This window comes from Rhinatrema bivittatum, chromosome 9 (genome assembly GCF_901001135.1).
Source record: "Rhinatrema bivittatum chromosome 9, aRhiBiv1.1, whole genome shotgun sequence".
In the NCBI taxonomy this organism is placed as follows: domain Eukaryota; kingdom Metazoa; phylum Chordata; class Amphibia; order Gymnophiona; family Rhinatrematidae; genus Rhinatrema; species Rhinatrema bivittatum.
The window spans coordinates 194013706-194031254 of NC_042623.1; the positions used below are offsets into that span (position 1 = coordinate 194013706).

At 46.0% G+C, this 17549-nt stretch overlaps 1 protein-coding gene across 2 annotated transcripts in view; it reads right to left on the reverse strand.

The window, feature by feature from the left end:
* UGGT1 (UDP-glucose glycoprotein glucosyltransferase 1) overlaps nucleotides 1-17549 on the reverse strand; it is a 246543-nt gene that overhangs the window by 121414 nt on the left and 107580 nt on the right. The window contains exons 20-23 of one of the 2 annotated variants that reach the window (XM_029615445.1): nucleotides 13505-13603; nucleotides 11600-11623; nucleotides 10114-10208; nucleotides 177-383 (exon numbers count right to left, since the gene is read on the reverse strand). In XM_029615445.1, coding sequence (XP_029471305.1) covers nucleotides 177-383; nucleotides 10114-10208; nucleotides 11600-11623; nucleotides 13505-13603 — 425 coding nt within the window. The remainder of the gene's footprint in view (nucleotides 1-176; nucleotides 384-10113; nucleotides 10209-11599; nucleotides 11624-13504; nucleotides 13604-17549) is intronic. The other variant, XM_029615446.1, reaches the window with a different exon arrangement.

The window sequence follows — 17549 nt, forward strand, 5'->3', positions numbered from 1 at the left end:
TACCACACTGATGACCCTTCTTTATTGGGGATGGCTACGTCTTCTGCCCATGGCTTGTTTTACTGCTTCTCGTGGTTCATTTCACAGCAGTTTGGGTGCCTGCCCACTTTCAGGGACTTAAATTCTACAGCAAAGCATAAAGGCATTCTGCCACGAGAACAATCACAGGTACTTACACCAACGGCAAATTCAGCAATGTCAGCCCCCGCCTCCAGTGCTTTTGCAGTCTCCTCCTTTGTCATTTTCAATACGAAGTTCTTGGCGTTGTTGGAGCTTTGTGTCTGCAGAGCAGCCCAGATGGCCCTGGTGATGCGAGTGCCCTCCAAGCTGGGGTCAGCGCTGGGGTTATTAACCATGCCAATTCTCACGTTATTGCTGGACTTCTGCCAGGACAGGGACAGACAGAAAAATAAGTGGCATCAGATTCTAAAGCATTATATGGCTAACATGCTGATGTAGATTTCAGGATTCTGTATTTGTATTTCACATCTAATTACTCACACCTTTCCAGATCTGAGTTCAAGGTGAATTACAAATTCAGGTTTGACTGGCACTGCATTAACTTAGCATCGGTGACCATGCCCCTGTTAGTTTCATGAAGGCTAAAACATTACAAGAGGCAAGTTCAGGAGAAACAGACTTCATGCAACAATACAACCAATGTTGGCTCACAAACTGCTCACTTTTTCCTTTACCTCTAATTCAACCTGAAATGCCACTTCCAAAGTCCCAACCCAACAATTACATATTTATTTATATAATTCATATTTCCTTAGGCCTCTATTCTGTGAAATGCAGAGATATGCCTCAATTTAGAAAGAAAAAAGTTTCCACAACACAGAGCCCTCAAAATGGCACAATATCTTTTTAAAAGCAACAGACCACCCGACCAAGTGAACAATATCTCTATTTGCAGATATATTTGGAATATATAAACAAATTCTTGACTCTGTTTATTAGGGATGTGCATTCACTCAGGACGAATTAGGCAATTTTCAACGAAATTGCCTAATTCGTCCTGGTTCGGGGACCTCGAAACCCAAATGAATTTTTCCCAAAATTTCAGGAAAAATTTGGTTTCAGGTTAGTGCGCATTAACAGGAGTTAGTGCATGCTAACATTTTAACACTAGTGCGCACTATCCCGAAATTCAGGTCCCCCCCCTGAATTTCAAAGGCCCGAACCATGGGAAATACGATGGTATGAAGGTTCGGGCTTTGCACATCCCTACTATTTATTAAATATGTATATGTAGGGAAAATTACTCATAAAATGGTCACCAGCACTTAATAATACTGGCTGTAGAGCCACAATATCAGCATCATACCCCTTCATATGTATACATATGATCTCTATCTGATTATTTTTTAATATTTTCTGTATACAAATAAAAACATGAACTTAACCTGCAACGTGTGTTTCCAATGAGTGTTATAACCCGTGTTTCAAATCCTGTCTTTCTCAGGGGCACTGGTACAGCATTCATGAAAAAGCAACGTGACTGGAGGTGTGCACGCGCCTGAAGAAGACGTAATCCGAAAAGCAGTCTGTGTCAGGCTACAACACTCATTTGAAACATGCTTCGATAGGAAAATTGGTCCAGACTCCTGGGATTACGCCTCCCTTCCAGCAGATGGAGACAGAGAAAGTTTCACTGGCATATAAACCGGAGTGCCACCTGCAGTCCCTCAGTATTGACCTGTACCCAAGCCAAGATTATTCCTCTAAAAATCCTAATAAACATGCAAACAACTTCCCACAAACAAGCAAGGGGAAAAAAGGTTAAAACCCCACCTTGAAAGAAAACTCTTCACTTCATAACTCCAAACCAGGAGAACAAACTTGAAATCTGAAGTAGCTCTGCAGCCTATATACAATAGAACCATGACAGAAGTATGAGTGGACCCTCCTCCACACAGGGCGAAACTCTGGACTAATCTGTGGCATTCCAGTAATGAAAATTAGCAGATAAGAACCAATTTTCCTTTTCTGTTCATACCCAAATCAGTCCAGATTCTTGGGATGTACCCAAGCTTCCCTAATTTGGGTGAAACTGCGAGAGTCCCACTCAAAGAACACTCTCACCAAAGCCCATGGCCTCGGGAGCCTGGACATCCAAACAATAATGTCTGATGAAAGTGTGCAATGACTTCCAAGTAACCGCCTGACAAATTTCCTGCTGTGACACCAGATGACATTCTGCCCAAGAAGTCACTTGAGACTAAAATGAATGAACTCTCAATCCCACCGGGACAGGACGCCCCTTACAGATATAAACCGAGCGTATTGCTTCCTTCAACCATCATGCTATTGTAGACTTTGAAGCTTTCTGCCTCTTCTTAGGATCACTCGACAGCACAAAGAGATGGTTATTGGTAACTTTGAGGTAACGCAACAAAGCCTGCTTCTCATCCAAACACCATATGTCTTTAGCATGCAGAGCAGATGCATCCAAATCCGGAAAGACCGGAAGTTCCATAGTCTGATTCAAATGAATGCTGACACAACCTTCAGGAGAAAAGAGGGCACCATCTTCAAAGAGATTCCAGAATCCGAGATCTTCAGGAAAGGCTCTCTGCACGACAGTGCTTGAAGTTCCGAAATCCTACGGGCGGAACAAATGGCCACCAGAAACACCACCTTCAACGTAAGATCCTTTACCATTGCCCTTCTTAAAGGTTCAAAAGGAGCCACACACATCCCTCTGACGACTAGATTTAGGTTCCATGAGGGACATATTCTCTGCAATGGAGGACACAAATGTTTTGCCCCATGAAGGAAGCAAACCACATCCGTCAACGACACTCCATGCACCTTGCCTCGAAGACAGCCCAAGGCTTCAACCTGAACCTTAAGAGAGCTAAAGACCAAACCTTTCACCAAACCATTCTGTAAAAAAGCCAAGATGTGAGCTATCGTGGCCTGAATCGAGATTATTCCTTGAATAGTGCACCAGGACTCAAAAACTTTGCAGACTGTCACATATAATAAAGAAGTGGAAGTCCTTCTAGCCTGCAACAAGGTAGTAATGAAGTCCTCTGGGTATCCTTTCACTTTCAAACACTGCCCCTCAAAAGCCAAACCACTAGACAAAAGCGATCCGCCCAAACCTAAAATACTGGAATCTGCCGAAGATGGTTTGGCAAATGAATGAGCTGCAGTGGACCATCAACCACCAGGTTGACCAGATCCGTGAACCACAAACGCCACCAGAATCACTTCTCCGAGGTGATTTTCTATTCGCCATATCAGCTTTTCCATCTCGGGCCACGGAGGTAACAAATAAAGGAGAATTCCCCAGGACCAAGGTAGAGCCAGAGCATCTACGCCTTCTGCTCTATGCTCTTTTCTGCAACTGAAGAACCGGGGCGTCTTGGCGTTCTTCTGTGTCACCATCAAGTCCAGGTTGGGATTACCCCACCAGCGACATATCAGAGCCATCGCCTCTTCCGATAGTTCCCACTCACTGGAATCCAGTTTTTGCCGACTGAGAAAATCCGCTTGTAGATTTGTCCACTTCGGCAATGTCAAATGCTGCGAGCATCGCTAGATGCCACTCCACCCAGAGAAACAACTCCTGAGCTTCCTGGGCTTCTGTCCGACTACTAGTTCCCCCTTGTTGGTTGATGTGAGCCACCGAGGTCATGTTGTCTGACAAGATGCACACTGAGCGGCCGCTCAAGAGAGGCAGAAAAGCAAGTAACATGTACCGCACTGACCTCATCTCCAAACAATTGATAGACCAGGTCTTCTCTTTTATGGACCATTGCCCCTGAGTAGACTGATTCTGGCACACCACCCCCCAGCTGGAGAGACTGGCATTGATGGTAACTACCACCCAGTCTGGAACCTCCAAGTCCACTCCGCGTCTTAAATTCTCCTGACCAAGCCACCATGAAAGACTAGCCCTAGCAGGTTCCTTGAGCAACAGTGGAAGGTGAAACTGCTCCGACAAAGGATCCCAATGTGACAGGAGGGACCGCTGCAGAGGCCTCATATGTGCAAAGGCCCAAGGGACCAACTCCAATGTCAAGGCCATAGAGCCCAACCCTTGACGGTAATCCCAGACTCTGAGGATCACTGCATCCAACAACCTGCGTAGCTTGCTTCTGCATCTAGGGATAAATCCTTCCGTAAGGAAAACTTTCCCTACCCTAGTGTCGAAACATGCTCCCAAGAACTCCAGGACATGAGATGGGGTGAGATGACTCTTTGTCAAATTCACCACTTAGCCCAGAGACCACAACTGATCCAAGACCTGAGTTACTGCCTGAGTACCAGGGGCTTCTGACTTTGCTCGAATGAGCTAGTTTTCTAGAAGTGGATGAAACAAGATATCCTTCTTCCTGAGCGTCACTGCCACAACCACCATTACCTTGGTAAATGTCCATTGTGCCACTGCCAGACCAAACAGAAGGGCACAAAACTGAAAATGTTTCCCCGAGGACCATGAAGCACAGAAACCACTGGTAATCGGGGTGGATTGTAATGTGTAGATACGCCTCAGTCAAGTCTAGAGAAGCCAGGAACTCTCCTTTGTACACTGCTGCAATCACCGAATGCAGAATCTCCATTCGGAAGCATGGAAGTCTGAGAGCCACATTCACCTTCTTCAAATCCAAAACTGGATGGAAGGACCCTTCCCTTCTTCAGGACCACAAAATAAATGGAATACCTTCCTGTCCTTTGTTCCCCCATAGGAATGGGAACTACGGCTCCCAGTTCTTGAACCACCTTTCTCTTGCAGGCAAGAGCGCAGGGGGAAACATAAACAAGTCCTGGAGCAGGCAAGAGAATTCTAACGCATAGCCATCTTTTATCACACTGAGGACTCATTGGTCTGTTGTGATTTTGGTCCACTTCTCGTAAAACACAGACAGTCATCCTTCAATATGAGGAAGAGAGGACTTCTTTGGGGAGGACTTTGCTCCACCAGAACCCTGGCCAAGACCTTCTCTGCCTGATTTTCTGCACCGTCGAAAGGGTTGATTCCAGGATTGCTGCCTCCCAGTGCTTTGCCTCTGAGCTCCTGCTAAGGGCCTACTCGGACAAAACCGTCTGTTTGATCAAAACAGGGAATGCCCAGCAAAGGAACCTCTGTTTCCTTTTGGCTTATCTTCTGGCAGCCTATGCCCTTTGGTCTCTCCAAGACACTTCACAGGCTCCTCTAAGTCTTCTCCAAAGAGAAGCTTTCCTTTGAATGGTAAGGCTCCCAAGACAGACCAAACATCCGCTGACCAGTACCTCAACCAGAGGAGCCTCCTGGCTGACACTGCAGACATCATAATCCTGGACAAAGTTCTGATGAGGTTATACAGGGCATCCACAACATAAGCTGCTGCCACCTCCAGACAGTCCGCCTGCTTAGCCTCGGACGGAGACAGCGTCCCAGTAGCCTGTAATTGCTGCACCCAGTGTAAACTAGCCCTCTGCATGAAACTACTGCACACAGCAGCACAAATGCCAAGCGCAGGCACCTCAAATATCTTCTTGAGATGTATCTCCAACTTCCTGTCTGGCATATCCTTCAGCGCCGCTGAACCAGCAGACACCGATATATACACCTTAGGGAATGCCAACAACTCGAGCATGTCCTTAGGCAATGAAGACAACTTTGCCATCGCCTGGCCCACCTTCAGGCCCGTTTCCGGAGTGTCTCACTCCCTGACTGCCAGCTTTTTTACAGCTTGTGAAAAGGAAGGGCCTTCGTTGGACCCCTCAGGCCATCCAAGACTGGTCTACTCCCTCTTGATCCGACTCCTCCTGAGAAACCTTGATCCCCAGTTCTTTGAGAACATGAGGGATCAAGGGTCACATCTCTTCCTTCCGGAAAAGACGCACCACCTTTGGGTCATCCCCTTTCGCAACTGGCACCTGGTCCAAACTTCCATCAGGATCCGAATCATCTGAGCTATTATCAGGCACAGTTAGATCCTTGTCAGGTATAGTTGGATCTGGAAAAGCAGGAACCTGCGAAGCTCCGCCCTCTGAATCGTCAGAGTCGACATCTGGACTGCCTGGAAATGTCCTCATACCAAGGACCATGGGTACCTTCTGCGGCACCAAACCCAAAGACTCTCCAGGTCTTTTGCCCAGTCGTAGACCACCAGGCCTCTCTGAGAACCTTCCAGCGACCTTACATTCCAAATATGCCTCGAGCATAAGAAGGACAAACTCCGATGAAAACGGAGCAGGAGCCACCAATCCATGTCCAGGAGAACCTCTCTCACCATCAGAATCGGCCTCCCTCCGGTGAACAGAAACCTGACCCATCGGAAACAAACAGGGGGCTGTAGATCCTCACTCCCCCCCCCCCCCAAACAGCCCTGGCAAGCCTTCAGTTCTCAACAAAAAAGCCGCCTTTTCCATGCCCGAGGGGAAGGAGTGGTGGACTTCAAAGGCGCTCCCACACCTGCCACTCTGGCGCGAAGTCTGCCAGCCCTGACCCATCCTCTCCACCAGAGAGGCAGCAGAAACACAGCCCGGTGCAGGACAAACACGCACGAGCATCGCCACACGAGCTGCATGCACAGTCACGTGCCATCAAACTGAACAATGCTGAAATGCCTGCAATAAGACCTGACTGCATGGCAAAAGCAGCCCCGCCATGCCGTGCAGTCAAAAGCACCGCCGCCCGCGAACTCACCTTCCAGCAGCCCTGCAAGTTTTCAATGCAATCTTATCAGCTGCTAACAACCTTGCTGCTCTGCTTCCCTTCTTCCTCATCCTTTCTATTGGGTTTTTTTTTTGTAAAACCTTTTTTTTTTAAACTTTACTAAAACACAGGAAGGAAAGAAACAACACAAAGGGTACTTCCCTGACCAAAGAGCTGCCGGATTCTACCTGTTCTCCTGGGGGGTAGGGGAACTGGCCCCACCAGTTATTCACACCCCCCCCCGGCGCCAAAAAGCCAAGACAGAGAAGGCTGCCTGACCACCTATACATTCCCCTCATCACCAGTAGGGATAGCCCCATCAGGGCCTAGCAACCTCCCAGGAAGGACAATAAAAAGAATCTTCATTCTCTGTTTCTCCCTTTTTCCCCCCCCCCCCCCCAGACTACAGGGATTGCACCTCTGTCATCTGCTGGAGAAAGAGAAACACTGAGGGACTGTAGGTGGCACTCCGGGTTATATGCCAGTGAAACCTTCTCTGTCTCCATCTGCTGGAAGGGAGGCATAATCCCAGGAGTCTGGACTGATCCGGGTATGAACACGAACATGTTTTTATTTGCATAAAGAAAATATTAAAACATAATGAGGCAGACCATATGTATATATGTAGAGGAGTACGTTGCTGCTATTGTGGCTCTACAATTAGTACTGTTAAGCAATGGTGGCCATTTTATGAGCAATTTTCCTCACAAGTACACATTTAATAAATAAGAGTCGAGAATTTGGTTACATTCCAAGTGATCCCTGAAAATATACCAAATATCTTTTTGGCATAGCTAGAGGTAGAAAACAAAGGCACTGCCCAGTAGGTATAGATGTAATTCTTTCACAGCTACCTAAGGAAACATTTTCACATAGATCCTGTCCACACATGTATTCATATAGGGGATCTATGCTAATATATGGAAATCATGACAGAACTCAGGACACTTGGCTACCACATCAGATGCCAGTTGTCATTTTTAGATTGTGATAGTTCTGTTAAAATAGAGGGTTTCCTGGGACCTAGGAGGCATCTAAGACCACATGAATGTGACTGATACCGTGTTTCCCGGATAATAAGCCCTACCCTGAAAATTAGCCCTAGCTTGATTTTCAGGATTTTTGGAGTAGGGCTTGAAATATAAGCCCTACTCCAAAAATAAGCCCTGGTTATAGGTGGACACGAGGTTGCACCCCAAGACATGCCCAAACTCCCCCCCCCCCAAGACTTACCGAAAATCCGGGGGGGGGGGGGCAGGCAGACAGGGGGGATTGTAAAAAACAAAACAAAAAAAAATAACTCACCCAACCCTTCAAATTTACTTCATTGCAACACCCACCCCCCACCCTCCCGATCCCTCCAAAACTTGCCGAAATTCCCTGGGCCATCCATTGCTCCTACCATGTGACAGAGGCTGGCCAATGGCACCGATAGCCTGTCACATGGAAAGGGCAAAGGGCCATCGGCGCCATTTTGATTACTGGCAGCCAACGGCCCGAGAGCAGGAGATCGCTCCCGGGACCCCCGCTGGACCATCAGGGAATTTCGGCAGGTTTTGGGGGGGAGGGTTGGGAGGGTGAGGGGGTTGCAATGAAGTAAATTTGAAGGATTGGGGTGGGTTTGGGGAGATTTTGGGTTTTTTTGGGGGGGGGTTTTACCATAGAAACCCGGTTTTAATTAATCAAATTTGAAGGGTTGGGGGCGGGTTTCGAGTATCGTTTCGTGGGGGGGGACAGCTGAACTAAAATCGGCCCAAACTGCAGGAAAACGAAATTTCCCGCGGCGGGCCGATAACGAAGGCCGAACCGAAATATTCGGCCAAAATTTGAATCTGACTGGTGAATGAAAGAGGAGGCGGACTTAGCCTTGTCCTCGTTCACCAATCATGGAAAAAAAAAATTAGACATCCCCTGAAAATAAGCCCGAACTTCTTTTTCGGAGCAAAAATTAAATATAAGACCCATCTTATTATCGAAGAAACACGGTAGTTCACATCCTCAGTGTGACTGGAGTTATTATAAAAACCCTTTTGCACTTTCCATCTCCTGCACTATAACATGGTTATTGTACGTCATGACTGTGACCGTACTGACAGGGTACACAGTTATGAAAATATTTGCAATTATTCATGTAGAAACACCCTGACTCTTCCCCTGCTGCCTCTTTTATCCACAATCCTTCTCTGGATGCCTAGCTCTACCCCTTATTCAGTAGCGCGTCCAATCCCCCGAACCTAATAGCGCCCGCAACATGCAAATGCATGTTGATGGCCCTATTAGGTATTCCCGTGCTATACAGAAAGTAAAATGTGCAGCCAAGCCGCACATTTTGCTTTCAGAAATTAGCGCCTACCCAAAGGTAGGCATTAATTTCTGCTGGCACCAGGAAAGTGCACAGAAAAGCAGTTTTTACAGCTTTTCTGTGCACCCTCCGACTTAATATCATGGCGATATTAAGTCGGAGGTCCTAAAGGTTTAAAATAATTTTAAAAAGACAAATTTTAAATCGGCCTGCGGCTTGAAAACCGGACGTTCAATTTTGCCGGCATCCAGTTTCCGAACCCGTGGCTGTCAGCGGGTTCGAGAACCGACGCCGGCAAAATTGAGCGTCGGCTGTCAAACTCGCTGACAGCCGCCGCTTCCGTCAAAAAAAGAGGCGCTAGGGACGCGCTAGTGTCCCTAGGCCTCTTTTTACCGCGGGCCCTCATTTGCGTAGGCCACCCTCCTGAATCGCGATCCAGGAGAGTGGCCTGTGCGCGCGCCGGGAGAGCGGGCGTTCGCCAGCTCTCCCGTGCGTTTTTCTGAATCGGCCCGTTACTATTGATCCTTTCCAGGCTGTTAATTTATTTATTTTTTTTTTTTTTAATCACTGAACCTACGGAGGCTACCTTGTTTACCTCCAATCCTTCCCTTGTTGTCTCTTCTCCCTATCACCCGATTCTTTGTTGTCTCTCTTGCTTTCTGATCCTTCCTTTGTCTCTTTGCGAGGACTCTCTTTCCCCTTCCTTCCCTGTCTGTCTCTTTTACTCTGATCCTTTGCGGCCACCTTTTTCACCTCTTGATTCTTTTCCTTGCCTTTGCGGTCTTCTTCTGCCCCCCCCCCCCCCCTGATCTTTTTCTGGTACCTCCTTGTTTTGTACAGCAGAATGGTATGATTTCTGTGACTCTGCTGCTATACCAAGCCGAGAAGAAAGTGGAGAGGAGAGGTCAGCCTGACTGACCAACCGAACAGAATTAGGGACACTACCATGAACCAGTCAAGTGAGAATGGTCACTGCGGAAGTGCTTATCATTCCATCAAACATGGCCACAAGCAAGCGACCTCTGCACAGTATCTCAATGCATCGCTGCTAAGACTACTGGCTCTCAGCTTCAGGATGCATTACTGCTGCCAGTAATTTGCTCCCGTCGCACCATCTGCCTTCCTCGGGGGAATGGAAACGGGACTTTAAACACACCTGATGCCTGATAGCGTCATACAACAGCTGCTTCCCAGATGCGGTGTCAAAATCTCCAACAATCCAGAAAGTGACTGGTCGGATGAAAGAATCGTCTGGGTGAGGAAGAAAAGAAAAGAACAAAAAAAAGAACAAAAGTGTCAGGGGAAGGCAGCGTCACACACTTAAAAATGCAGAAATGAGGAAAAACCCTTAAGAGAAGTCCACATGCACCGGTAGGAAGGGAGGAGGAGCAGCAGAGGAGGCTGCAGATTAAAACTTCAGCATAAACTACCAACATGCAGCCACCTGAAGGAGAGCTAGTATAGGACAAACACTATTTTCTGATGTCCCTGGGGGGGTTTACTGATCTGCTCATAGAAGTGTGGTACCGGTGCTGCCTTCACACTGTTCCAGATGAAAGGTTTTCGGCATCGATGGGCTGACTGTATGAAACCAGCAAAGCAGTTCCATTCCACTCCAAGGACAGTTAGACTTGGGGCACCAATTTGATTTTTTTTTTTGTACATATATATAACATTCTTCTTGTACCTTGGACATTATATTGCCTGTAGTTAATTGTTAACCGCTTAGCACAGTTTTTCTGCTATAGGCGGCATGTAAAAGCCTGTAAATAAATTAAAAAAAAAATAAAGAAAAAAACCAAACCAACGTGGTTTTGCAAGTACGAAAAGCAGTAAAATTTAGAGAATGGAGACGGCTAGCTCTCCTTCATTCCAGCAGTGTGTGTGTACATGCATTACACATTCTCCAAGAAAAGACAGGCAAGCGATCGTGCGCCAGGCTGAACCCTAACCTGTGACCTCCCCACCTGCAATGTAATATTACCGAGCAGTCAACGTGCAAGCTCGTGTTGGTGAACAGCATAGCGTCTGTCTCGCTGGTACAGGCGGCAGACACTGTAACCTCTCCTGCCAACGTCCTTCGCATGGATTCACATGGGTTACCCTACTGGATAAGCCAGTCCCCCAGAAGGAGGCTATTCACATGAAAGTCTACTTCCAGAATGGGTATACAGTCATGAATACTGGCACACCAGCACACCGTGCAATAGCAAACAAAGTCAGGTTTACTCACAATGCACAGGGGTATTTATTTATTACAAATGTTATACACCGCCTATCAACATTTCTAGGCGGTTTACATAAGAACTGGCCCCAACCTTTCAAGACAGTGCTATGTAATCAGGCACGTCCAGAACATGGTTAAACATCCTTACCTGGAGGGCAACACCTCCGGCAGTGCAGCACTTCCCCTAGCACCGCTCTGCAGTGTCGGGATTGGTAGGACAGCACCTCACAGCAGGGCCGGTGCTAGGGGGAAACGCTGCTTGATATAAATCCAAGAATGCACAGAGACAGTAGAGTTTGCTGTTCCCCCACAGGTTTAGTGCTATCGCACGGCATGTTTAAAGAAAACCCACTGCACAGGCAAGAAAAGGCAGCAAAAGGAAAAAAAACCAAAAAAACGTAAGAGCTTCAGTTACCATAGATCTCCTTGGAAGACATCCCTGGACACAAGCAGCAAAAAGGGAAGAGACAAAGTTAAAAAAAAAAAAAAAAAAGGAAAGATTTACCTCACTATTGTCATTCACAAACGAAAATCACAATATTTCATCTGCAATTAGATAATGAGAGCCAGATATACTAGGGGGTGTTTCCCGTTAAATGCCGATGGAAAAAATACTTAGTACATGGGTTTGAGTACTCATCAGGGGTGCTGCTGAGATTTCCAGCGCCAAGTGTGTGCCCCCCGCGCTACAGAGATCCTCCAGACACCGAGGGAGTGCCTACTGTGCTACTGAGATCCCCGGATCCCAAGGGGATATTATCCCAAGGTGCACGGTGCCTCTGAGGTCCCTCTACACCGAGTGTCTACCTGTGCTGCACAAAGATCACCTCTGATACAAAGCGTCTGCCGCAGAGCTGCTTTAGGTCCAGCGGACACCGAATGCACGCCCATGGCAACTCTGAGACCAGTTCTTCGCCCAGGATGCCTCTGAGGCATCCGACGCTGGGTTTTTTATTTATTTAATTATTTGCGGCAACGTATAACCCAGCCCAATTACCAGACCGCCGTTCTGGGCAGTTTACATCGCATAATGATACAACCTTTAAACATCACTCAAAAGTCTCGCGTTACAAATAAGCCTTTACCTGTTTGCGAAAAGCACAAAAAATCCTGCGGCTGCCTAATTTTCTGAGGGAGACCATTCCACAGACACAGGGGCTATACAAAAGAAAGCCCTATTTCTCACCTCCTAGCCACCGCCTTCTTAAGATAATCCTGGCCCTCCCCCCTGCCGGGCCCCTAAAGGTCAAGGACAGTATTTTAAAATTTGATTCTCAATTCAACTGGAAGCCAATGCAAGGTCTCCAGCACGGAGGAAACACGAGCTGCAGCATTCATTACCAACTGCAATGCCCTTAGACGACAACGCGGAAGACCCACACAAAGGGAACCGCAATAACCCAATGTCGAAAAAAATAAATGCTTGTATTACACCACCCTGAACGCCCTCTAATCCAGAATATATTTTAACTATCGCAATTTATAAAAACCAACCCGTACCACCATTTGAAGCTGATCCCGAAAAGAAAACCCATTATCAAACACCACTCCTAAATGTTTCGCTCTAATCTGAATAGGCAAAATCAAATCATCCATAACCAGTTGGGGAGCGGGGGAGCTTATTAATGACATCACGTGAAATATGAAGAAACCTTGGTTTTTGAAATATTTAAAAGTAAACAATTTTGTTGCATCCGGTCTTTTCTCTTTTTTTATGACGCTATGTATTTCCTGAAAAACCTCCCCTATCACCCAATCCACCTTAAAAACCGAATGAAGGTCACCCGCATATGCCATAAAAAATGCACCCAAATACTGTAGCATACCACAAAGAAGAGCCATGAGGAACGCCAGTCCTCACCGGGATCCACTGGGACCTGGCTTCACCAACCTGGACCTGTTGATAACAACCTTCTAAGAAAGACCAGAACCAGCGGCGAACTATATCCCCAACTCTACCTCTGCTAATCTTACATACATTATTTCATATGACAAGGAATCAAAAGCGGCGGAGACATCTAACAGGACAATTATCACATCCTGCCTCCGATCAAGAGCATGTAAGACAAAATCGGAGACGGATGATAACATCTCAGCTCCCCATTCTTTCTTGAGCCCACATTGACGTTCATGGAGAATTTGATTATTTTCAATACGATCCATTAACTGGGTCAACGCCACCCTCTTAATGACCTTACCCAGTGAGGGAAGAATAGTAATCGCCCGGTAACTCGCTGGATCATTGGGAGGGAAGCGTGTGTGCTCACGGTGCTTTCAACAATGGAGTGAATCTGTAAAACATTGCATACATGGTTCTTACCTTTCTTTGTCAGGTAGGTCATGCTGTTTGCAACAGCTGCTGTCTTATCTTTGGAATCCAACACAGTAAATCGGGCAAAATCATCCACAAAGAAGTTATCTGAATGAATCCAAATAACATATGGGGAAAATTGATACAAGGTACACACATGATATTTATCAGTCAAGACAAAAATATTTAGGATCCATGCTCCACTATATTACAGAGTGCCACGGGGGGGGGGGGGGGGGGGGGGGCACTGATCAGGGAAGTCTGGAAGACTAGATTTTGAATGAGGGCTTTTTCGGTAGCAGTGCCATCTTTGTGAAGTAAAGTCCTGCTCAAATTTAGATCAGAGTTGAACTGCCTGGCTTTCGGGAAAACTGTAAAGTCAGGTTTAGTTCTTGTTTAGCAGTCTCTAGGCAGGCTGATCTTGTTTGGGATGGTCTTGGGATGGCCTGCTCTTACCTATATAGAGAACATCTCTGTAGATCTGGGAAGGGCTCAGAGTTTGGTTGCTTTATTGTACTGAGATCATGATCCTGCTCCTTTTAGAGCTCATTAGGGTTTTTAGACTGACATGGAATAAATTGTGCAGGTGTGGTTGGATGCTGTTTAGGCAGAGGGGCTTTTGTATTTTGAAAATCTGTATTTTTGTGTTTTCATTTTCATATTTGGTTTTTGCATTTTTAATGTTTTACTGTACATTTTGATCATATGCAAATTTTGGACACTGCTATGAGTGGCTCTGTGAACCAGTAAGAGTAGTATAAAAATGTGTTAATAAATAGAATGGAAAATGCTGTTTGGACATCAGTGGAATCTTCACCTTTCATTTATCCACAGAACTGGTACAGCGCAGACAGCAGCAGTATAACTTTTCATATATACACACACACACAGCCCGACGACAGAATAAGTACAGCACAGGTAGCAGCAATACGAGCTTCCATCACTGCCCTACCGCAGGCCAACCAGCACAAAGCTCCAATCTCCATCTTATTAAAAATGTATCGCCTAAGATCAAATCTTCTTACATATTTCCCAAGACAATTTTTGATACGTTACAGCAGTTAAAAATACTTCCCACTCTTTTCAACCTTTATCTGTCTTGATGAGGTGTGAAGGTGCTGACTTGTAGCAGAGACTCTGCGAAACAAAAATGCCTTAGGCCTGGTTGAAGAAGAGAAAAGCAACCCCTAGTGCAAACCTCCTAAAAGCACAATATTTACATACAAACGTAGAATACTACGGCAGATGAAGACCATTAGGCCCGTCTAGACTCTGTCCTGTTTACTGCCTTGTACAATGCCATAGATCCTGGTTGTTCCCTGGCTTTCTCCTCCCTTCTTCGCAGCTAGAGATCCTCTGTGCTTATAGAAATATAGAAACATAGAAGAGACGGCAGAAGAAGACCAATCGGCCCATCCAGTCTGCCCAGCAAGCTTCACACTTCTTTCCTTTCATACTTATCTGTTTCTCTTGGCTCTTAGCAACCCTTGGTTCTATTTCCCTTTCACCCCCACCATTAATGCAGAGAGCATTAATGGTGGGGGTGAAAGGGAAGAGTTCTTGAATTCTGCTACTATTTTTATCTCACCACCTCCACTGGGAGGCCATTCCACATAGCTACCACCTTTATCCACAAAAAATATTTTCAAATGTTGCTCCAAAGTCGCTGTATACTGCGACTTCATATTCTAGAGTAGGGGGGTCCCCCCCCAATTTTTTAAACAAAGGGCTGCATGCGACATTTCCAATCACCGAGAGGGCCAGAGTAGAGGTCCCTCAGAGAGATGACTTGGAGGGGGGTTATGCAGAGCGGTAAGTGGTGGGTTTTTTCTTGAGAGTCTGGCCCATTCAGTGATTTGAAACGCTGCAGAAGAGGGGAGGCAGGGGGGGCAGGGTTTAGGATTTCCGCAGAGCAATGGTTTATGAGAATCATAAACCAGTAGAGTTTCCAGGGGTAGAGTTGGAAACCCAACTCTACCCCTGGAAACTCTACTGTCCGCCTCCCTTTTTCCTCAGCATCTGCAGCTTTCTGCTAGAGGAGTGTGTGTGCGCCTGGGGGCAGGAAGGGTGTGATGTGTTTATGGCCACAGACCCTCCCACTCACTCACTCGTGCCACTCTCTCCCCTCCCCCTCACCCTGTAGGACACTTCTCTTTCTGCTGGTGGAAGCTGGAAATCCCACCAGCACTGCAGGCTTCTCCTGCCACCATGCATGCACTTTAAAAAAAAAAAAAAAAAAAAGTAAACTTTTCTCCACAGCCCAATTTAGTCACAGGTAGGGAAGTGTTTGGTGGGCTGGAAAGGTTTGCTCTGGGACCTCTGGCGGAGGAACGTGGCCACAATGGCTGGCCTAACTGAGGGAAACAGCTAGAAAATAGGGGTAAAATACTGCAGATGGTTGTGAATGAAAGTTCATGATGCTAGATATATAATTCCCACGGTCACGTCCTTGAATCGGTTCCACACCGTTCTCAATAAGAAATACGTAAACACCTCAATACTGAGATTTAAATAAATACATTGTTACCACCCTTTTCAGCTTCCAGCATTTCGGAACATCTCAGGGTCTAACACAGATGTTCTTTAATATTATTCATCTCGTCAAAAAAAAATCAGCTCCCTGGTGTTGTCCTATCATTAGATGTTGATAAAGCATTCAGATAAATCTCAAAGAAATATATGTTTGTAGTACTTCACATTTGGAAATCCCAGCTAACTTTGTAGCTTGGATTAAATTACTTTATTTAAATACCAAGGCAAGAGTGACAGGCAATGGTTGGCAATCTAATTTGTTCACAAGACGGCAATTTTAAAATGTATTTATTTATTTATTTTTGGCTTTTATATACCGATCTTCTTACATTAGATGCAAATCAAACCGGGTAAAAAAATGAGCGCATATGTGTCCAAACACGTCCGTATCAGCCCGCAAGCAAGGAGACACTGGAATTTTTAATCACGCACTTCCGCGCCAATTGTTTTAAAACGCACCAGCCATGCGTAAGTACGCTCCTAATTTAAAGAGGGTGTCTGAGCACGGCTGGCACGCGTGCATGTCTTCCACGGGGACTTTGTCGGCTTTTACGAGTGTTTGTCAGCAAATTTTAAAAAAGGGTTCACGTGAGGCTCATTCCCCGTTTTCCCCAATGAGCCCACCCCCGGTTTGTCCAGTTAATGGTGAGAGCCCTTTCAGGTCCCTCTGGTTTTTCGTCCTGCCCAGCTGACCCAGAACCCTCAAAACCCTGTCCCTCAAAGCCACACAACTCAGTAAAACACAGATATCTTGTGTAAGCGCGCTGCGATTTTCGGTTTTTAAAATTCAGAGTCTGCACGTGTTGGCACCGCCCATGCTTGCCCCTTTTCTACCCCCCCCCCCCTCTTATTCCACACGCATATTTTGTGGCTTTTTTAAAATCCACGTTGCTCGCACTCGGACCCGGATAAGCATTTATGGTGGCCATTTCTCCAAGAGCAATGATTTAAAAATCAACCTTGCACGCAAAGAGGTACTAAGCAGGGATGTCCTCCTCTCTGCCCTTTATTTTTCAGTTTGGCCTTAAAACCTCTGGCACAGAAGATTAGAGAAACGGCTGTAATCTCTGGATCTCAATTTGGCTCCACACATAAAAAGATAGCGCTGTATGCAGACAATGTGCTTTCATTCATTTCTCAGGTGGCGACATCCATACCAGTTTTTCTTGACGTTTGTTGAGGCTATAATTATCTTTCTAGGTATCAGACTAATTGTATCAGATTAATCCATTTCTAAGGTTTTGGCCTTAACTCCTAATACTCAGATTCCCCGTGGATGGAGACGATTCTGTTGCCTCTCCTAGTTGGGTTATAGGTTTCAGCTAATGTTACAGAATAATATATAGTAAATTACCCAGGGGTTATTAAGAAACTCCAATCTGATTTAGTAAGATGGATTCACCTGCCCCTTTTCCTTTTAGGGAGGTGCTAGTTGGTAAAAATGATGGTTTTGCCACACCTTTCATAGTTTATTTATTTATTTGAGTTTTTCTATACCAGCATTCACGGAGATTCGTATCAT